The sequence below is a fragment of the Hyperolius riggenbachi genome, chromosome 2 (assembly GCF_040937935.1).
Source record: "Hyperolius riggenbachi isolate aHypRig1 chromosome 2, aHypRig1.pri, whole genome shotgun sequence".
Classification (NCBI taxonomy): domain Eukaryota; kingdom Metazoa; phylum Chordata; class Amphibia; order Anura; family Hyperoliidae; genus Hyperolius; species Hyperolius riggenbachi.
Window position 1 is genome coordinate 130,431,400 of NC_090647.1, and position 22,865 is coordinate 130,454,264.

Genomic DNA, 22,865 nt, shown 5'->3' on the forward strand with positions numbered 1-22,865 from the left:
TTCCATGTCGTTTATGTGTGGAGGTTTATAACATACACCAATAAGCAGTTGAAACATGTGGTACAACAAAAACATTACTAAGTAATTAAATAAAACACACCAAATCATCAAATAAATGGCCACAGACCTTCATTAATTTGGAGTTAAACAATAAATAGCAAACACCATAACGATCATACTTTAGCCAGACAATAGATTTTGTCCAATCAAATAAACATCAGTCAAGTTCCATTTGTCACTGATATCAAAATGTCCACTAACCTTTGTGAATGACATTACCCCATACTTAAAGGCGAACGTGCCAGTCCATGAGCTTCAGAACCATGCCTGCAACTTTCAGGTCACTGGATTTGAAACAATATTTCAAAACCGTTAGCATAAATGGTCTATCGTTATTAAAAGCACTGCAATGCTACAAACACCCTTAGGGCCCGTGCACACTAGGGGCATTTTCTGCCTTTTTTCAAGCGCAGGCGAGTTTTATAATCGCCCTGAAAGCGCTTGTGCAATGATTCACTATGAGAGCGTTCACATCTGAGCGGTTCGTTTCCGATCCGCTCAGAGAAGCGCTGCCTGTACCATTTTTTAGGCATTTTTTGCTATAATGGAAGGTATAGGAAAAACGCAAAACACTCACAAAATCGCTATGTGCAGCGTTTGCGTTTTTAAGAATAAATATATTGTATTTATTATTTTCCGGGTCAAAGAGTTCACTTCTTGACTTGCGTCAGGGAGTGAATTACAACACTGCTCTGAAAAAGCACTTAGAAAAGCACTTTTTACAAAAACGCAGCGTGCAGTGGAGCGCCAGAAGGGGGGGGGGGGGGGGGGAAGCGCACAAAAATGCAAAATGCTTCCGTTTACGTTTAAGTTTTTAGGTGTAAATGGGCCCTGAGGAACTTTATTCCTGCTATGCTGTTGTGTTATATTTAAGGCATTTGTGTGTTTATCATCTGCAAGAAAATGTATTGGCAGTAGGAAACACTGGAGATCTGTGGATCAAAGGCTGACTTTTTGACTTTTAGCTGCAAGTAATTCTCTTTGAACTTGAATGTCGTAAATAACAGTGTGTTTATGAGTGATTTATGCATAATGAAAAGAGCTGGAAAAGTTTGCTCCAGACTACACTGTGCTCAGTGAAAAGGCATTTATATTAGGTAGAGGTTCTGCACCCATCCATCTGATAGCTAAAGCACACACACATTGGGGCACATGCACAAAAATATATTTAAATTGCAGTGCATGTCGCAACAGATTCAGTGTTATCTTGCCTGACCTTTAAAGGATCACTACATCATTGTAAAATTTTTACCACTAAATTATTTTACTGCAAAGATTAACAAAAAGTGTGAAAATCGCAAAAAATAACAAAACTTATTTTCGATGGCATTTTCGCTTGAAAATTGAATTTAACGTTATTTGCACAAAAATGAATGCAAAAAGAATATTTGCATTTTTGCTCACATCTGTTGGCTGCATCAAAGGGCCTCTAATGATGCTTTTTGGTCGGTGGGGTGGTCTGTTGGGGGGCCCCCAGGGTAATCTTGCCTAGTGGCCCCACTGTTACTAGAGCCATCCCTGCCCATGCAAGCATGGTGAGGACATACAGACTCCGGCCCAGTGCACACTAAAACCGCTAGCAGATCCTCAAAACCCTAGCGGTTTTTAGAGCAGATTTCAGAGCATTCTAGGCATGTTTAGAGAGGTTTTCTAAACATGCCTAGCGGTTTTGGGTGCATTTTTGTGTAGCAGATTACAAATATTGTTACAGTAAAAGCTGTTACTGAACATCTACTGTAACAAAAACGCCTGGCAAACTGCTCTGATGTAGCGTTTTCCAGAGCGGTTTGCGTTTTTCCTAAACTTTACATTGAGGCAGAAACGCTTCTGCAAACCGCTAATGTGCAGCAGGAGGCACGTTTGCGGTTTGCTAAAAACCTCAAACCGCTGGTGTGCTCCATCCCATGGAAATACATTAGCTAAGCGTTTTCACAGGCGGAAGCGGTTGGCGGTTCGCTGCTAAAACCGCTCGGTGTGCACTGGGCCTCAATGCAGAAAGTGTCTCTAACCAGAGGTGGAGCCTGAGTCTCCAGTGCTCACCACAAGGGGGAGCAACACGCAGACTGGGCTGTCATATCGGTCACTGCTTGCTTTCTTACTATAGACAAGGCCTTTTAAAAGCCACACAACATCTTCATTTGTGTTTGCTGACAATATGCGCATCAATACCAGCCACAGGCAATGTAACATATTGATTTGGAAAAGGTTTTCACTGTATACTCTTATTTTCTGCAAGACGTTATTCAGGCAGGCCACTTGCTGCCTATTCATCTGCTGGAGATGATTTGGTTTGGTGAATACAAAATATACAGTAGATGACACGATCCATTAATAGGTAGCGACCAGTAGACTTGCATTGTGTGCCTGTACGAGAGATCCTTCCCATGCTGCGCCTTCCCAGCTTATACGGGCTGCTACGCATCCTTTCCATCAGAGTGTGTAACACCCCAACATTTAATTATTCCTGCTGTTTGCAACATTTTCAGCACTCTGGTTGCCATGGCGACTGAATAAAGAGGTGGAATTAAGAAAACAGAAAAGTCTGTCAGGTTTCAGCATCACTTCCTCAATTTTCATTAATTTTTTGAGAGGTACTTAACACTTTCCTTGACTATGCAAAATGTAGAAAACGCTATGAAGCTAAACACCAGCGGATTTAGGGAAAAGACTATATGAACTCATTTGCTTGCTCTGTGGCAGTGAACGTATCTCTTGAGGCCTGATTTCTGCAAGCTTGCTGAAGTGCTAGTGAGCGTTTTCACTAAAGCGTTCCCTAATCAGAAAATAACTGGTGACACAGAATTGTGAGTGTGGAATTTTTCAGGAAATGTCTATAAAATGTCAGTGTATGAACTAATATATATTAAATAATTATTTTTTTTTTAAAAATCATTACTATAAAAGAAACCATGCTTCTCCAAGCCTTATTGACTCCCTACTCCACCATGGGTGGCTAGGAAGGCAGAGCCAGTGAGCATGGGGCTCCACAACCTTAACACTACCAACTCTAAGGGCTGGTGCACACCAGAGCGGTTCTGGAGCGTTTTTTTTAAACGCTTGTAGGGGGAAAACCGCTTGGCTAATGAAAGTGAATGGGATAGTGCACACCAGAGCGGTTCGTTTTTTTCCACGAACGCAAACTCGGGGGCTGCAGCATTTTTTAGATTTCGGAGGCCTTTCTGCCTCAATGTTAAAGCATAGGAAAGTGGAAAACCACTCTGAAAAACGCTAGATCAGAGCGGTTTTCCAGGCATTTTTGTTACAGAAGCTGTTCAGTAACAGCTTTACTGTAACAATATTTGTAATCTGCTACACAAAAACGCTGCAAAAAACGCTAGGCATGTGTAGAAAACATGGCTAGAATCGCTCTGAAATCTGCTTCAAAAACCTCTAGCGTTTTGCAGATCTGCTAGAGGTTTTTGGTTTGCACTGGGCCAAAGGCATTGTTCACATTATAGGCGTTTTTGTAACATTTTAAGCACGGGCGATTTTCAAAATCTGAGCGTTTTTTTTTTTAAATACATTGTTTTTATTTTTTCTGGATTTTTTTCTGGATCCAAAGACGAGGGCGCTCTGCGAAAGCACTTACAAAAACGCCCACAAAAACAAGCGAACTCAAAGAAAATTGCCAAAAAACTCTTTTAAAAAAGGCGGAAAAAAAAGGCCACTGCGGATGGACACGCGAGCCGAACGCAATGTGAACAAGGCTTCACTGCATTTAATATTGATGAGTACCTTGCGGGGGGAGAACAAATCCTTCCCTTGCTACAAAGCCCCTTATCCCATTGCTAGAGGGTTCTTACTCATCTCCAATGCCTTGGAGATTGTGGGGATAGTAGTCAGGTTTTTGGAGCTTTCTGGTCACTTCTTTAAAAAGAAGGCTGCCCATAAGAAGAGAATAACAATGTAGGCACTCCAATCAAGGGGGTATCGCCCATTTTATGTGAATATACCTGGCTTATTTGTAGAGCAGTACAGAATCTTCAGGATTAAATTGGCAGATGCAGTGTAAAATGGTGGACAGAGGACAGGTATATCTGGCACTACTATGTTTGACTTCTTTTATTCTATCCAACTATAGTTGTAACTACAGGGGAATCAGCCCCTGTGATCATGTCGCAGGGGGGGGGGGGCAAAGCTCTGGGGGGCCCCATCTTCTCTCCTTCCCTTCTTCCAATACAAGAGACTATACTCAAGATCAAGTGATATAGTGGCTACACTTGCTATAGGTGTGAAGATAGTGATGGCCACATGTTTTATGATCCTTGGAAGCTGGGCCCCCAGGCTGTAAGGGTCACCAAGGGGAGGCAAGGGGAGGGGAGTGAACATGATGGGGGCCTCATAAATGTTTTGCTGGAGGGCCTAATGAATTGTAGTTACACCTCTGTATACAACCATATATGAAATGACAAGTACAAGAGGGTGATTCTACCAGAGGGAATAGCTTGGTAAACCTGTGAGTGCCTGAGGCAAGAGGAGCTTGACAGACCCTTCACACTGCCAAGCGCTTCCTCCGAGGCAGTGTTTAATCGTGCAGAACATTATGTGTGGTTGCACTGTTTGAGTCTGCAAGCCACTCCCCTTAGATGCTGCCAGACACGCCTCTTGAATACTGTCATTGAGCCGCATTCACCTTCTGGCTTACAGAGAAGCCGTCTATAAAAACGGATAAACCAGGCAGAGCTGGGAGAGTCGGTTTATTAACTTGGCTCATCGCTTATATTAAGCAATATACATGCCAAAAGGCAGGGGCGTCTCACCCACCAGGCAAGTATAGGCGGTTGCCTGGGGCGCCATGAGGTGGTAAGGCGCATTCCCCCGCCTCTGCTACCGTGACCATGGTTTTTTTTTTTATATTATATTACCTCCCGACTCAGTCCCCGGTGCTCGGCACGCTACCATGTGCTCAGCAGTGCCTCCACCTCCACTTCTCCCCAGCCAATAGAGCAATCAATACTGCTCTTCTCTGCCAGGCTCCTTCTTTAAAGCCGTGCCCCTTCTTCTCAGTAGCCACACAGGTAAAGTGTGGCCCAGCCTTTAACTCCGCCCTACGCCAGTCAAACCAGGAGCCAGCGGCCAGCCAGCTTATGCCCCCGACAGTCTGACCCTCCACCTGTGTCACTGGCTGCACACAGACACTGGAGCGAGACAGCCAGGGGACAGATGCAGTCACAGAGAGAAGAATGTGATGTGTCCGTGTTGGAGCCCTGCCCCCGCACAAGACAGCAACACAGCCCGGGAGAAGGGAAGTTTCTGCTCCAGAGTAGTGATGGGAATACCGGCTCTTTTCAGAGAATCGGCTCTTCTGAATCGGCTCCCATTAAAGAGCCGGCTCTTACGGCTCTGAATCGGCTCTTCATTAAATATCACTAAACACCACTCAGAATCGGAGTAAAAGCCCCGCCCCTGTCTCCATGACAATTCCAGACTGCTTCTCTGACTGGGGCAATCCCTCCTTCTACTGCTCTGCTCCGCCCCATACACTCCTGTGGGGCGGCTGAGGCATCGGCTCTTTCAAAACTGAGAACCGGCTCTTGTCGTTCGCAGCAAAGAGCCGGCTCTTAGAGCCGGCTCGTTCGCGGACGACCCATCACTACTCCAGAGATGATAAGCTGCATGCACAGGCAGAAGAGAAGGTATGCAGGCAGGCTGCTAAGAACACTTCCTGTCCTGTGTGCAGACTCCCAGTACTGTTATAACTGCTAGAATGTGCCCTGCTCTTTTGATACTAGAGTTTTCTTTGAAAGCTGGTTAGGCTGTAGGCTGGTAAAGCTGTAAACCTGTGCTTTAGTGCTGTGCTGTCTCTCCCTCTCTGTTCCTCTGCCCCCTCTTCCATCTTATGCTGTCTCTACCCCTCTCTGTTCCTCTGCACTCTCTTCCATCTTATGCTGTCTCTCCCTCCCCCTCTCTGTTCCTCTACCCCCCTCTTACATCTTATGCTGCCTCTCCCTCTCTACTCTTTCCCTCTGCTCGGATTACGTGTATTTTCTGGTGAAACGCTTCCGCATTACGATTATTTTCTGACAACGCTGCCCCATTACGATTATTTTCTGGTGAAACGCTGCTGCCCTATGATTAATTTCTGGTGAAATGCTGCTGCAATAAGTGTATTTTCTGGTGAAACGCTGCCACCTTACGAATATTTTCCGGTGAACTGCTGCTGCTATAAGTGTATTTTCTGGTGAACACTGCCACATTACGATTATTTTCTGGTGAATTACGATTCTGAATTACGATAATTACTATTATTTCCTGATGAAACACTGCCGCATTATGATTATTTTCTGGTGAAACGATGCTGCATTATGATTATTTTCCTGGGGGGGGGGGGGGGGGGGGGCATGGAGGGGATGGGGGCGGGGGTGCCACAGGTTTTCTCGCCTGGAGTGACAAAATGACTAGAGGCACCCCTGCCAAAAGGAACACAAAAGAAAAGAAAGGAGTAGAGAAAGAGAAAACGGACAGACTGTAGGTATAATGGAAAAAGAGGAAGTAGAATAGAAAACAAGGGGAGCAAGAAAAGAAATGGAACATGAAAAAGTAATACATAGGAAAATACAAGTGAACAGTGCAAAAGGCCTCTGCTGTGTAATGAATGGCAAAGACACCAATGTCTAATGTTTTCTGCTGAAACATGCAAGGGGAGGGGGGCATGTAAGGAGGAAGGGAAGACTATGTGAAAAGCATGAAGGAGAATAATAGGGGAAAATACCGCCTCCTTCTCCATATCCAATAAATCCAACATGGGACATGGTGAACGAGATTCAGAAGATCATAAGAAAACCTCAAAGGGTGGGGATAAAAAAAAAAAGTGGACAACAGGCATGGATGAGGTTAAAGAAAGTGAATGTAAAAGGTGGAAAGAGGGCAGGATTAAATGTGATTAGAAAGATTAAAAGAAGATGAAAAAAGGGGGAGGAGGAAAACAACAGGAAAGAAAGGTGAAGGGAAGGGGAGGAAACAAAATGAAGAAAGAGCAAATGGCAGGGAACAAAAAATGACAAATATAAAAGGGCAGAGAAAGCAAAATAGAGGTACAGAAAGGATGATATTAGGGATATAAAAAAAAAAACATAATTCATTATAATTATTCATTCCCAAAAGGTCCAATTGCTTCACTGTTAATAGTGAGGGTGGCTTCCTTTTGAAGGAGTCTCAGCTTTCTAGACAAGGGCTTCCCAACCCTGTCCTTACCACCAAGAGGGCATGATTTGTGGAAATCCTCAGAGGTAGTTAATCAGCTCTGTTGAGACACTAATTACTTCACTGTGAATGTGTAACGATTGGTGTAACACAGAGAGGGTCTGATTACCGGTGATCTGCAGTATCACCGAGAATGCAGAATATACCCGATTATAGATGATCTGCAGTATCACCGATAATCAGATATATCTACTAACCTCTGGACACCTGAGAAGTAAGAGTGTTTGGTGTAACAACGGCACCTCAGGAGGAGGTGCAGGAGCAGTAAGGAGTACTGCCCAGAAGTAAGTTCCTTCCTATGGCCTAGACCTTCCCGGGGGAGGGGCTAGGCTAAGAGTAGGAAGGACAGAGCGTGAGTGACACCAATGAGGGGGTGTCACTAACAGATCTGTGAACTGCCTCTAACAGTAAGGCCAGTTCTCGAGGTCGGACAATCCAGGTCGTTAACACACAGACAGATAAGGTACAGATTCAGGAGACAGATTCGTAATCCAATAGACAGGCAGGGTTCGGCAACGGGTATCAGAGGTAGCGAGGTACAGAGTCAGAAGGCAAATACAGAGTTCAGGTACTAGCAGAGTTTGGCAACAGAGTATCAGAAAATAGCAAGGTACAGAATCAGAATTCAGGAGGATAGTCAGGCAGGCAAAAGGTCATAACAAATAATACAGTTCAAATTCCTAACGCTAAGGTGTGAGGTCCGTGATCGTCAACACCTTTGGAAACTATGCTAGAACACAGATACGAACAAGGCCTGAGTGCTACCACGTTGTGATCGCAACGCCAGACAACCAGAGAATGACCAGCACCCAGTATATATACACCAGTGCTCTCCAGCACCTCCCCTAAGTGCTGGACCAATGAAAAGAAGCAGAGTTGTCAGCTGACCGGCTTGGTCAGCTGACCCTTTTCTGGCTGCCATATAAGCTCTGCCTCTCCGCGCGCACGCGTGTCATTCTGAATCTAGGTGGACTACTGGTCCCAGCCACACCTGTCGAGTCTTGCAATGTCCCTGCAGAGCCATGCGCGGGGTTGGCCGCACCGCTACCCGCATAGGCGGCGGCGGTCTCCCCGCGCTGGGACAAATTGTCAGTGCCAGGTCCATGCGTGCTAACCGCCACGTCAGACGCAGCGGTTTTTCCGCGTTCCGCCATGCCATCTGCGGAAACAGCCGCCTTGCTCTGAGTAGAAGCAGCGGCTTTTCCGCGTTTCTTTACAGAATGTTTGTGGTTTTCTTTAAAACTTGCACTGTTGGTGGTACTTGAGGACAGGGTTGGAAGGCCTTGCGCTAGAACAGGGGTCCCCAAACTTTTTCAGTCAAGGGCCGGGTCAACGTACTTCAGACTGCTGGGGGGGGCGGGAACATACAGTACATAAAATGTTGAAAAACATTACATTGAATCTCCCAGCAGCAACCATTCAGTCATGTGGCGCCGAAAAGCATCTTTGTGCACTAGACCAGTCGTCCTCAAACTAAGGCCCGCGGGCCGAATGTGGCCCCCTGAGGCTTTTTTACCGGCCCCCACACACACAAAATGTAGTACAGATACTGTCAGCTACATCTTTAAATATTGGTGGTCCACATATAGAATGAAGCCACAAAGCAGTAATTCACTGGTTTCCAATCAAATTCCACATCAGGTGACACTGTTGTCCAATTGGACGGCAGGTTGTCACCTGGGTATGCTTCACTGTCTGGTGCACAAAGACTTCTACATTATTTTGTGTATACTCCGGCCCCCAGCAGTCTGCAGTATGTTGACACGGCTCTCGACCCAAAACGTTTGGGGACCCCTGCACTAGACAGTGAAGCATACTCAGGTGACAACCTGCTGTCCATTTGGACAGCAGTGTCATCTGATGCAGAATTGGATTGGAAGCCAGTGAATGACTGCTAGCTGGCTTCTACAGTATGTGGATGTGTGATGCCAGCACTGCTATTCTATATGCGGGCCGCCAATATTTAAAAGGTACAGTGGGCCGCATCTATAAGTTACAGATTTTGTGTTTGGGGGGCCAGTGCAAAAGCCTTGGTGGTCCGCATTCGGCCCGCAGACCTTAGTTTGAGGACCAGTGGTCTAGACCCTCCTCTGCCTTGCATGGGAACATGTAAAAGTCCTGCAAAGATAAGGGCAGTGATATCTCCTCCATGAGTGTCCCTAAAATATTCAGTCAGCCTGGAGCTTCCATGTACATTGCTAACTGAGCGTATACGTTCTAGGTGCAGTAGATGCCGTCCTGGTGAGGTTGGCATCTGCAACGGAGGGGACAGGGAGCCACCTGAGCTGTGGCGAAGGACATGTCGGCTGCCAGGGGCTGTAGGAAGCCCTGGGTAAGAAAAGCTCATTTTTTTTTATTTTCCCTTAGGCATCAGCGGGGGTGAGGGGTGTTTAGGGTTATAGGTAGAGTGAGGGTTCTGTGTGAGAATAGGGTTAGGTTTAGCTGTAGTAAAACGACATTACAACTATCAAACTACATTACAGAGCACAAAGCAGTTTGGCCCAGTGCACACCAAAAACCTCTAGCAGATCTACAAAACGCTAGAGGTTTTCGAAGCAGATTTCAGAGCGATTCTAGGTATGTTTAGAGACAATTTCTAAACATGCCTAGCGGTTTTTGGAGAGTTTTTGTGTAGCAGATTACAAATATTGTTCCAGTAAAGCTGTTACTGAACAGCTTCTGTAACAAAAACCGCTCTGTTCTAGCGTTTTTCAGAGCGGTTTTCACTTTCCTTTACTTTAACATTGAGGCAGAAACGCCGCAGAAATCTAAAAAAATGCTGCAGCTCCCGAGTTTGCGTTTGTGGAAAAAATGAGCCGCTCTGGTGTGCACCATCCCATTCACTTTCATTAGCCAAGCATTTTTCCCTCTGCAAGCGTTTAAAAAAAAACCTTCAGAACCGCTACGGTGTGCACCAGCCCTGTCTCTAAAGCTACGTACACACATACGACAATGATCGTTTGTTGTGAACGACGAACGAACTTTTAATTGACGAAAGAACGACCTAAGTAAAGTTAGTGTGTAACGATCTGATCGTTAGAACGAACGTTACATCACGTAAAGCAACTATTGCGCTTGCTCATAAAAATGAAAAGTTCCATGGAGAAATAGCAAAGTGCGCATGTCAAGCCTAGTACGAACGACCGTTTCCAACGATGTACTACTTTTGCAAACGATCGTCGTTGGAAAAAATCCGCCAAGCTAGATCGTTCGTTTTTAACGATCTAGCTCGTCCGCCGTTAGACTTAATGGTCGTTGGCTACTTTTTTTTTAACGATCGTCGTTTGAAATGATCGGGGAACGATTGTTTCAAACGACTATAGTCGCATATGTGTACGCACCTTTACAATGCACGATGTCTGTGTGAAAGGGAGCCAGAATGGTTTAGGTGACCCACCAGGAAAACTCATAGGAAACAGTTCTCCAATCACAGCACCCTGTACAACTTGAAGCGCTGTAACTGGCTGTATAGTGTGGGCGTAGTTATTACTGAGAACTAATATTTTTAGAGGGTGCTGTCATTGGAGAACTGTTGAAACAGCAACCAATCTTGTTACCGGAACTTCTCTACAAGGGTTCCTGGTGGGTCACTTAAAATGTTCTAGCACCATGTGAAAGGACCTTTCGTGCTGTAAAATTTTTGGTGCAGTCCACCTTTCCTAGTTATTAGGGACTAGTGACCTAAGCCCGTTTGAAAACGGTCTCTAGGTCTGTCATTACCGCGCACCGCGTGCGCACTCCCGCCTGCCGCACGTGCACACACACCCGCTGGTGTCGCGCGCTCCAACAGGCCTCGCGTGCACACCCGCTGGTCGCACGCTCTCTCGCCTACCTGCTCGGCCGGCTGGCCGCCCGCCCGCCCTGCGTCCTGTCTTAACGCCTGTCAGTGATTGACATGCGCAGTAGCGCAAAAGCACTGACACACGGACAGGACGCAGGGACACTTGTGTTTTATTGGGTAGGATGTCTAATGAGATGCTAATAATTTTGAGCTGAAGCAAATTGTATGCAAATGTATGCAGCACAGAACTGGACCAATCAAATGCAATAGCTGATGATTTTGATGGGTCCACTTCGAAGCTGCATATATTTCCATAACATTATTGTAAAATTAGCAACATCACATGAACCATCTTTACTTCATCAGAAGCAGGTAAAGGTCTTGTTTTCTGCATACGCGTTTTCTGTGCGTTTCGCACATGCATTTATCTTGCGTTTTACGTGCTTTTTAATTTATGCTTTTTTTTTTTACGCAAATCACTAGGAATTCAACATACAGTGGAAATACATCATCAAACTTGTTTTTCTAAAAAAAATGCATATAAAAATGCATGCAAAACGCACTAAAACGCAATACCTCTGAGTCACCATTGACTTTCATTATGTGCGTTTTTGATGCGTTTTGGAAAAATATGCAACAACACCAGCGTTTTTAAAAACGCACATTGCTGACACAAACATATGCGTTTTTTCCTGTGGCGAATTGACTTGCATTAGGTGAGTTTTCTGCTATATTTTCCGCAATGCTAGCTTTTCTGCCTAGTTTGTTCCCAGCCAGAGGATTGTATTTGTCTTGCACATAAATGAAACATTTGTTGGCAAAGGGATGATTATCTGCTGGCTTGCAAGCAAACACCAGGGGGCTGATTTATCAACACTAGAGCAAAGGAAACCGAAGCAGAAGTGGATCAATTGCGCCGAGCAACCAGTCAAAATCTATTTGTCATCTCATTGCTGAAACCGGATTGGTTTCTCTACTCATCTACAGCACTTTTTTTCCCCCAGATTTCTTTGCATCTGCCTTGTGCCAAGCCATGTGTGTACATGTGTATTGCTGACCTGCAGATCTAGTTATAGAACTACAAATTGCAGCAAGACTACCCACCTCTGTGAGAAAAAAAATGTTCGGCTTCTCAATCTTGTATTTTTGTTATAACTATAAGATTTAAAGGACAACTGAAGTGAGAGCAATATGGAATATACAGGTTGCCTGATGAACCTATGCCTCTAATTTTTTTGGCCATACACCCTGAACAAGCATGCATATCAGATGCTCTGACTGAAGTCTGATTGAATTAGCTGCATGCTTGTTTCAGGTGTGGGATTCAGACGCTACTGCAGTCAGAAAGATCATCAGGATGCCAGGCAACTAGTATTACTTAAAAGGAAATAAATATGGCAGCCTCCTTATCCCTCTCACTTCAAGTGTCCTTTAGCTATACAAAGGACGATGATTTTATTTGTAGAATATTTTCACAGAGGGTGTCAGTTTAGGCATATATAGCTTAATAATGTCCCTTTTAACAATGGTTGATATCATAGAAAATCTGCAATAAAGGCTACAGAAAATATGCCTTTTTTCTCTGTGATTAGGGAGCATAAAGTAAATATTAGATTTTTTTTTGCATCATATTGTTTAATAATCCACAGTAGTGAGTTGCCAGGTTCTAGTGTGGGTGTAGCTAGCAGCGATTACAGCTCCTCCTATTCCTATAGCATGGATAGTGAGTCTTGCTAGTCTTTATAACACGCTTGGGTGGCATATTATTCAGCGATTACACCAATTCCTAGCCCCCTCCTTTGCAAACTCTTCCTATGAGATACAAAATGTGAAGTGCTCGTTACAACGGCAGCTCGAACACTGGAGAGGAGGCAGAAGAATAGCTGCCTGTTTCTATGTGAATGGATATCTGTGACAAGCCTGTCTCCAATCACTGTGTAAGTTGATAGTCTTCGCGGCTGCATGCAACACAGGAGGCTGCTACTGCTGCTGCTGCACTGAAGAAACTGCAAGCATCTCCTTCATCCCGAGGACACAAAAGATTATGGTGTCACCTGGCTACCTAGCATTGCACCTGGAAAACACTGGGACTGAATCACAAAGGAGCTGTCAGCAGAAGCAGCATCAGCTGTGCCTTATGCAGCACTGAGTCAGTGCAGTGATGCTTTTTAACAATGAGGTCTCACCTCTGAACGGTTGCTCTCTCCCTCTGTTGCTGAGCATCATTTGCAGATAGCTACTGACTGACTGACATTCCTGGGCGTGCATTTTCTGTCTGTGGATTGGATATATGTTGTGGGGACACCTGTATGGAAAGGAGGAGGTCCATCTGATGATGGATGTGCTGAGCTGACTGCAGACCAGCAGCGTCTCTGATCAGGAAGACTACTCTGCAGCCCGTGATATCCTTGCAGGCTTCTCACTCAGGGGACCCATGAGCAGAGGAGCCACCCTCCAGCGCAGGACCACCACCTACCACATCTCTTTGACCCTTGTCAAATTAGAGGCTGTAGGAGAGGATAAGAAAGGAGACAGCACTGAGGTATACCGGAAACATGATACCCCTTCTCTTGGCAGCACCCCAGGATTGGCCCATTGTCTGTCACTGGATAGGGAGTTTCCTGATGTCTGGGCATGGGGCGGGCCCACTGCTGGTACCGGGGTAAGTGGAGGGAAAGAAAAGTCCAGCACAGAAGCCCCTACGACTGTGAGCAACAGCAATGTAGAGACCAATCTTACAGCAAAGGTGACCCAGGGTACCAACAATGCACCTCCACCCGTTCCCGCAAGAACAATACAATCTGGAGCAGAGACACAGGTCTCCAAACGACACCCTGCCTTTGGTGTTGCCCCATTACTTAGGGAAAGAGCCACAGGAATATCCAGCTTTTCAAGTTTGGAAAAAGGACCGAAACAAAAAAGTAGTATATCTCCTTCAGAGCGGGAAGAAGGAGATGCCACAGCTACCACCAATGGCACCACATTACATACGGTAGGGGCCACTGAGACACCTAGCACTGAAGGCCCCTTGTCACCAGAAAAGGACTCTAGCACCGTTGCCAGTGCCGTGTGTGCGGTAAAGGAGTTGACACCCGTGCCAGCTGAAACCTCAGGAGTGACTGCAGAGTCTAAACCTTCGGAACCAAAACCGGAAGAGAGTAATGTGACAGCATCCAATATTCCATTACCAGCACCAACAGACAAGGACACAGGGTCACCAAGCGCTACAACTCAAAAACAGGATATAAAGACTCCTGAAACAACCAGTAACGCAACTTCAGTACAGGGAGACAAACAAACATGTGCATCCAGCAGCGATAATTCAATGGTGAAAAACGCCAAACCATCAGGTGCTTCTGCACCACCAATGAAAGAAGCTAGAACAGTAAGTGGTCCGGTGCCATATAGTCAAAGGGAATTCCGTTTTGGTGAAGTACGAGTCATCAGAGGATCTCTTATTAGACGACCAGCACTGGATACTGAGGTTTCCAGGGATTTAATATGCAGTCCGCTTACACCAGTATCTGGTGCTAGAATCACAGAAGGTGTCAACCCTGAAAAGCCAGTTACTGAATCTAGGATCACCCGTCGCAGTTTAAAGGCAATAAAGATACCAGCTGTATGCTCTGATTCCCCAACTCACACAAGTGCTTCACCTGTTTCTGTGGAAAGGCCTAGCAAAGTTTCAGAGGCTCTTGATAAACCACCTGTTGTGACATCCAGTGCACCCCGTATTACTGCTCCCCCAATAAGTGCAGCACGCACTGCAGCAGCATTATTTTCTGCATCTCGATCTGCAGCTCCTGTCATTGCTGCAAAGCCTAGCGAGGCCAAGATAATTGCTGCCAGAACAGCCGCCAGAGGAGTCAAAGCATCAACAGTAGGGGCATGCACTGGAGAGAGTCCAGGCAGCAAAGCACCATCTTTGGGCATAGGAACTGACAAAGCTAAAAGTGCAGACACTGGTACACACGCCGGGGCAAAACCACCTGTTACTGCATCCAAAACTCTACCTACTGGGACAGTACCTGTTATTAAAGCTCCAAGCATAAGTTCTAAGCCGGTGATAACATCTTCTGATAGTGCAGCAGCACCGATTCTACGAAGTAAACCAACTGCAGTAAAAACTCCAGTAATGGGCACAGGAACATATCCAGGAGCCAGGACTCAATATGCTGGGGCTGTTAAATCTCCTGGTACCAAAGCATCTATTGACAGGCCAGTTACCTTGATAGAGAACAAAACATCAATCCCCATTGACTTAATACCATCCATACCATCCACACAACAGCTCAAGGAATCTACTCTTGTCTTATCTCTGTTACCATGTGGAAATATTACTTCTTCTTTCCACGGTGAAGATGAGGATGATCTCACACCAGACAGTGATGATCCTGGAAAGATTAAGCGCCATGAACTCTTTCATAGGCAGAATGCTATGTGGATCAGTACCAGTGTCCAATCCGAGTACTACCTTCAGAATTCTCCTAACCGTCTTTGTGGAAGTCCTCGACAACACTCAAGCCCTACTTTCTTTTCAGGACCCCGTTACTCCTTTAGTTCTCCAGCAAGTCCGCTGCTCCCTGTACCCTTCCAACCAGGCACACCGTACCGTGAAGCACCAGTGACTGTATCTCTTTCAGTTAGTCCAGACAGACCTGGAGAATCTATGAAAGCTGGTTCGAAGGTGGACAGTAAGATCAAGGTTCCATGTCCTCCAGTAATAGGAGTCACAGGATCTCCTGGGCATCCTGACCATGGAAAAGTAGTTCCAGTTCTTTTAACACCATGTAAAGAAAAAAGTAGTAAAATCCTTAAACTAACAAAGGCCTCTAAAAGTCAAGCGGAAAAATCAGAGCCACGAGAGAAAATCACAAGCCAAAAAAGTGGTTCCAACAGACTTTCGTGGCCTGAGAATGAAGGTGGTAAAAGTCGCTCAAAGTCCTCCACAAAGAGCAGCCCCAGAGCAGAGACTCCAAAGTTATCAGGAAGTAAAAATCTATTGTCTCCATCCACATGTGACCCCAAAGCATTTAGAAAAGGAAAAAGCAAGACCGTGGACAACAGTGACCTAGACCTACTACCTGAAGAGATCAAGAAGGCCCGAGAAGGATCATCTCCTACCAGCGACAAGGGCAGGTCTACTACAGTAGCTAGGGACAGGAAGATGCTAAAGTTTATTAGTGGTATCTTCACCAAGTCGTCAACGGCCTCCTCTGTCTCGCCAAGTGGATTAAGTCCTGGAGATGAAAGAGATTTCCAAAGTAAGTGTCTTTTTTCATTATTTTCTTAGAACCTCTGCTGCTAATAAGCATGCAGCTACCATATGCCTTAAACATGTATCTTATGCTTGTCGATTTGTACAGCTATCAGATTACCCTACCCCAATTTGTTTATGGTTGGTTCAAGTTTAAGCCTAATCTCTGTACAACTGTTGCCCATGCAGTGCTGTCAACCCTGCTTATTTAATTTGTTAAAATGGGATTCAGTTTAAATTGGATTTTTTTCAGCTCAGTAGTGTTGTATTTTCTTGCTATAGGTGGCATTCTTCCCAACATCGTTTTCTGTGTCCACAACAATAGACAGGTGCACTTTGAAGGCTTTGCATGCATGTCTGTATGTTAATAACCACTTGGTGAAGCTGGTCAAAGCATCATTCAATTTCCCCAGGATTTCTGTGCATAACGTGATCTAGTTAATTTTCATAACAGCATGTTTTGGATTGATGTGTATATCCGTCAATACCGCTAGGGAGGTTATACGTCCATCTGATGCTTATAACAGGATTTACTGTAACTATACTGCAACTGATATAGTTTCATAATTTATGCTGCATAAGTACATATTTAATTACATATTTATCTGTTTCCCTGTATAGGAGTGCTAAAGCAAAAAAAAAAATCTCTGAAAAGCCCTAGCATAACATGACATTTTAGCAGTACCACCTACATTCGTCCTCAGTTTTACAAATTTATGTTAGCTGTGTTATGTTTTGAGGTACAAAGTCTGTCCACACTACTCCATCCATTATTGACATCTGCTAGGCATTTAGAATTCCAAATCAGTAAGACAGCTTACACTTCCCGGTCTACTAGTCATGGGACATATGATGTCAACATTCTCCCTCCTTTTTGTTGCTCTTCGGGAATGACAGGTAGAGATGGCCTAAGACGGTTGTCAAACTCAGTCACGTAAGAGGCCACATAGTCTAAGGCCCAGTGCACACCAAAAGCCTCTAGCAGATCTGCAAAACGCTAGAGGCTTTTGAAGCAGATTTCAGAGCGATTCTAGGCATGTTTAGAGACGTTTTCTAAACGTGTCTAGAATTTTTTGGAGCGTTTTTGTGTAGCAGATTACAAATATTGTTACAGTAAAAGCTGTTACTGAACAGCTTCTGTAACAAAAACGCCTGGAAAACCGCTCTGATCTAGCGTTTTTCAGAGCGGTTTTCCACTTTCCTATACTTTAACATTGAGGCAGAAACGCCTCAGAAATCTAAAAAATGCTGCAGCCCCCGAGTTTGCGTTTGTGGAAAAAACAAGCTGCTCTGGTGTGCACCATCCCATTCACTTTCATTAGCCAAGCAGGCATGTGCAGACAGTACTCAGGCATGCTCAGTGCAGTGGAGTGGAGATCATCTGAGAAGCCTCTGAATCTTCCAGAGGTTTTCCACCTGTAAGGTATATAACTTTTTATTCTTTTTTTTTTACGCTTTAAGAACAGTTTGAGTGATCAAAAAGTAAACGTGCAGTAAAGTTCTGCTATAAAGAGCATTCCATTTTAGGTATAAAATTGAAATAAGTATGAAATTACCATAAATTTAGACGCATTATATAAACATCTTTTTGCAGTTTAATATTAATGAAAATTATCTTTGCATTCCACTCTGCAATCGGATTATGGTGCTCACTAACAGTACAATTTTCAGCAAAGAATCCCACATTGTCTCACATAGCTATAGAGCATTTAGCCAGCAACACTAAAATGCTTTTCAAAGGTCTCTCAACACAGCCTGTGTGAAAAAACCTTTATCACCATTTTTTTTTCGTAATAATTTTGTGTCAGCATCTGGGGAAGGGGGGGGGGCAGGGCTGAATTGTAAACTGACTGGAAACGGTTTACTTTACATTGTGTGGCAGAGAGAGAGAGACACACAGACAGGAACACAGAGCTTCAGCTGAAGCTATATTTCTGCGTTCTATCATTCTGAACAGATTCCAGTCACAGTATTAGAGCCTGGGAAGATTGTTTCTGTATGCTGGATGTGCTGGGCACAGTCCTCCATAGTAATGCCCACAGTGAGAACTGTTCTCTGTAAATGTCATTTTATTAATATAAAACATGAAAATATGAAAAACAGCCTTTGTATTACTATTTGCTAGTAATTACTGGAAAAATATGTGGCATTTAGAATTTTAGTTAACTTTGAGGCTAAGTTCACAGTGGGACGTTAAAGTCGCGCGTTAAAACAACATTTAACGCAGAATAACTCACTGCAATGAAAAATCAATGCCCTGTTCACAGTGCACACGTTGCGTTGGTGTCTAACGCTGCACGTTAAGTAAAAGTACTGCATGCAGTGCGTTATAAACGTTATTAGCTGCGTTGGACTGTTTGCACATGCTCAGTAATGACTTGGAAGCATACTTTTCATTGCCTGTATTTTATACTGTATCTGCTGTATGCGACGGTAACACTGCGTTGCCACTTTTTGGGCGCGTTGCGTTGTAAGTTTGCGGTGCGACTTTAACGTGGCATCAAAACGCAACGTCCCACTGTGAATCTAGCCTGATAGTTGTCTTTTAATGTTTGTCATCAGTTATCTGCAATACTTAAAACCGAACTTCAAGATCAACAAAAAAGATTATTTCCCTTTAAATATGATGTCATGCAGCAAACATCCTATTTTTTTCCCTCAGCGCTTGATTGGATGTTAGAAATCAACACCAAGCTTGCTTGTACATTGGGAACCTTTGATTGATCTAATACCAATTTACCAAGGACATCTGCCTTCGTATTCAGAATAAAAGTTTAATTAACCCTGCTGATTTCTATGTATATCTGTGATGTTTAGTTACTTAGCTAAGATTATGATTTGTACATTAGAATAGATGCGCGTAGTACTGGAAAGGATTAAGGGAAATCTCAGTAATAATATTGATGGCAACATCCACAAATCTAGGTACAGCATTTTTACAGAATTTACAGAATCTGTTACCCTAAATCAATCTTTAGAGATGGATTGTTTTGAGGCAGTTTTTGTTTGGGCTTGTTTAATAAACCTGCAAAGTGCTGGACATGCTGCTGGTGTGATTAGTATAAATATACTGCAAATCCTCTGCTATAATACATCATTGCAGTCAGTGTGACCAGCATCGTAACAGGCTGCCTCCCTGATTTAAATGCCACTGTCGTGTGGACAGCATTGCTTTCAACTATGCCCTCACTTGTGATTGGCTGGTAGAATAGTCAAGTCCTAGCAACAGGTGAGAAGCTTGTCACTGTGTATTAGCATTTACCAGGTTATCGGTGTAAAGCAATGGTTAAATCAGTGTCGCAATTTACTTAGCATCTTTTGGAGAGCAGACGTACCCACTGATTCCCAGATAACGATTTGCTGTCTGTTAACGATTTGCAGTATCAGGCATTTGTCTTAGTAGTTCAAGATCATGCACCCATAATTTAATAAGGAAAAGGCTGATCAAATATTTGATGTTTCGGTCTTGACATCTGAATTAAATAGATGTTTATATACTGTATATTTGCATGTGGGTGAGCTAGGCGTGTGTGTGTTTGTGCGTGTGTGTGCATCTCATTACAGTGTGTATGCGTTTCATTCCTGTGTGTGTATGCATGTGTGTTTCATTTTACTGTGTGTGTGAGGCTTCTTTATGTCAGGGTATGTGCATGCATGTGTCTTTTAAGTGTGCATGTGTTTATGGAAATTTCATGGTGTGTTTTATTCAGTTTGTGTGTGTGTGTGTGTGTGTGTGTGTGTGAGTTCAATTTCAGTGTGTGTGTGTGAGTGAGTGAGTGTGTGGTGTGTGTGTGTGTGTGTGTGTGTGTGTGTGTGTGTGTGTGTGTGTGTGTGTGTGTGTGTGTGTGTGTGTGTGTGTGTGTGTGTGTGTGTGTGCGGTGTGGTGTGTGTGTGTGTATGTGTGGTGTGCGTGTGGTGTGTGTGTGGTGTGTGTGTGGTGTGTGTGTGTGTGTGTGCGTGCGTGGGGTGTGTGTGTGGTGTGGTGTGGGTGTGTGTGGTGTGGTGTGTGTGTCTTATTTTTACTGGACGCAACTGATTTCATTCAATTAATTACAATAGATTCATATTTAAGCAACCCATGGAAGCTTTTACCTGATAACCCGTTCTTATTCCTTTGGAGACTTTGACTGAGCGCACAAAATACATTTGTACAATCAGAGTTTGTAGAATATAAAGGTTGCCATACATCAGGTGACTTGGCGGCTGATTGACCATCACATTCGATTATTAGAATCGGATTCAAATGAAAATCGTTACCGTGTGTACCTGAGTCGAAGTGCGTCGGACCGGAAGTCATGTAAGTCTATGACGACGCAGGGATTTTAAAAATGTTGGCGGCAGCGATACGGCGATGTTGCGACGTACATGCGCGGAAGCATATTTTTACAATACGCTTCAGTGCACTTCTGTATACCTGAAACAGGAAGTGACCACAAGTGTGCATCACTTCCTGTTTGGCCGGATGCCAGAAGGGGAATACTGCATAATAACGCAGTATTTCCCAAAGGCCTGTTTATGGCCACTGCACAGCTGATGTCAATATATAGTGTAAAGCCGGCCTTAATCTTTTCAAAAGCAGTCCCTAGAAAGGACCTATGCAATCCTATACTAGCCTCTCTACTGGTGCACCACCATTCTGTCAGTTATACTGTGCTGCTGCTGTCCAGGGAGTGCGTTTGAAATAAAGAAAGACCTGACAATCCCCCATGAGGAAATTGACCATCCTAAAAAAACTGTCAATAGGAGCTTTTGAGCTGTCAAATTAAAAACACCTACAGTAAGTGACAACGGCATAGGAAGAAAGTCATGTACAGTGCATTTTACTCTGGGATAAATATGCAGCGTATACGTGTTTGTACACATGTATTTTACATTTTACTGATTTTGTTGGGGGGACAGTGATCCTTTTTATACCAGCTGACAGCTGCTTAGAATTGTATTACGAGAAAATGCATATATTTATACAACTCTGCTCATCAGCCCTGAAAAAGGGACAGGTGAGGAAGAAAGAGGGACAAGAGGATTTAGCTTCAAATTGGGGACTGTCCCTCCAAAAAATAGTGAGAGTTGTGAGCCATGAAGAGGTGAGCAATATTCAGTCAGTAGAGGAGAGAGTGGATGGGAGATGAAAGCTGACAGCAGTAGTCACTGAACTCCTGTATACTGTATAAAGGTTGCTTTTAAAAAGTTTGTGACCACGCGTGGTTAAATCTACGTCTTGTATATGAAGGTCTTGACATAGCGTAAATGTAACTACACTGTCTCCGGTGCTCACTTGAATGCACTGCTGCTGACTCAGCTGCTTAATGACTGCTGGGCTCCGTGCAGTGATCAAATTTCATTGACTCCTGGCCCTGTGATCGCTGAGAACCAATCACAGTGATCACAGAGTGACAAAGTGACAATAAAAGAATACCATGGTACTAGGGAGGTATAGTGCTGCCCATAATTATTCATACCCCTGGCAAATTTTGACTTAAAGTTACTTTTATTCAACCAGCAAGTACTTTTTTTGAGGGTATATGACATAGGTCTCTCCCGAAACAAAATAAGACAATGTACAAGAGGCATTATTGTGGAAAAAACATTTCTCAGCTTTTATTTACATTTGAGCAAAAAAGTGTCCAGTCCAAAATTATTCATACCCTTCTCAATAATCAATAGAAAAGCCTTTATTAGCTGTTACAGCAATCAGACGCTTTCTATAATTGCAGACCAGCTTTTTGCATGTCTCCACGGATATTTTTGTCCATTCATCTTTAGCAATGAGCTCCAAATCTTTCAGGTTGGACAGTCTTCTTGCCATTACTCTGATCTCTATCTCCCTCCACAGATTCTCAATTGGATTCAAGTCAGGACTCTGGCTGGGCCAGTCCAAAACGTTAATGTTGTTGTTGTCTGCTAACTATTTCTTCACCACTTTTGCTGTGTGTTTTGGGTCATATTAATGCTGAAATGTCCACTGGTGCCCAAGGCCAAGTTTCTCTGCAGACTACCTGATGTTGCTGTTGAGAATCCTCATGTATTACTCTTTTTTCATGGTGCCGTTTACTGTAATTAGGTTCCCTGGTCCATTGGCTGAAAAAACAACCCCAAGGCATTAGGTTCCTACCACCATGTTTGACACACACACACACACATATATATATATATATATATATATATATATATATATATATATATATATATATATATATAATGTTAGGGGAGCTTACTTTGACCACCCAGCACAACAAGGCTAAGTAGCTGGATAATGGAAGAGGCTCCACAGATGGACACAGGAGTAATGAACAAGGGAGCAAGATTGCCTAGAGCAACTGCAGCTCCGGGTCGCCTATCGGGCTAGATGCTAAATCAGGGCCGGGCCGAGGCATAGGCTGGAGAGGCTCCAGCCTCAGGGCGCAGTGTAGGAGGGGGCGCACAATTCATTCAGCTGTCATTCCTAATTGTGTTTGAAGCAGAAAGAAATAAGAAAAGGGGATACATAGCAGTGACTGCAAGCCAGATAACTAGAGATTAAGGTGTTGGGGAGGTTGTGGGCCCTGTTGCGCCTCTTAGTCTAAT

General features: G+C 44.1%; 1 protein-coding gene across 5 annotated transcripts in view; it reads left to right on the forward strand.

Annotated features, from left to right (window-relative positions):
• The window catches only part of AGAP2 (ArfGAP with GTPase domain, ankyrin repeat and PH domain 2), a 419,192-nt gene that overhangs the window by 134,823 nt on the left and 261,504 nt on the right, over window positions 1-22,865 (forward strand). For 3 of the 5 annotated variants that reach the window (XM_068267410.1, XM_068267411.1, XM_068267413.1), the window contains exon 1: window positions 12,927-16,308. The exons of the other annotated variants lie outside the window; for them this stretch is intronic. In XM_068267410.1, the coding sequence (XP_068123511.1) occupies window positions 13,479-16,308 (2,830 nt within the window). In that variant the 5' untranslated portion in view covers window positions 12,927-13,478. Of the gene's footprint in view, window positions 1-12,926; window positions 16,309-22,865 lie in introns of those variants that run through there. 5 annotated transcript variants of the gene reach the window in all.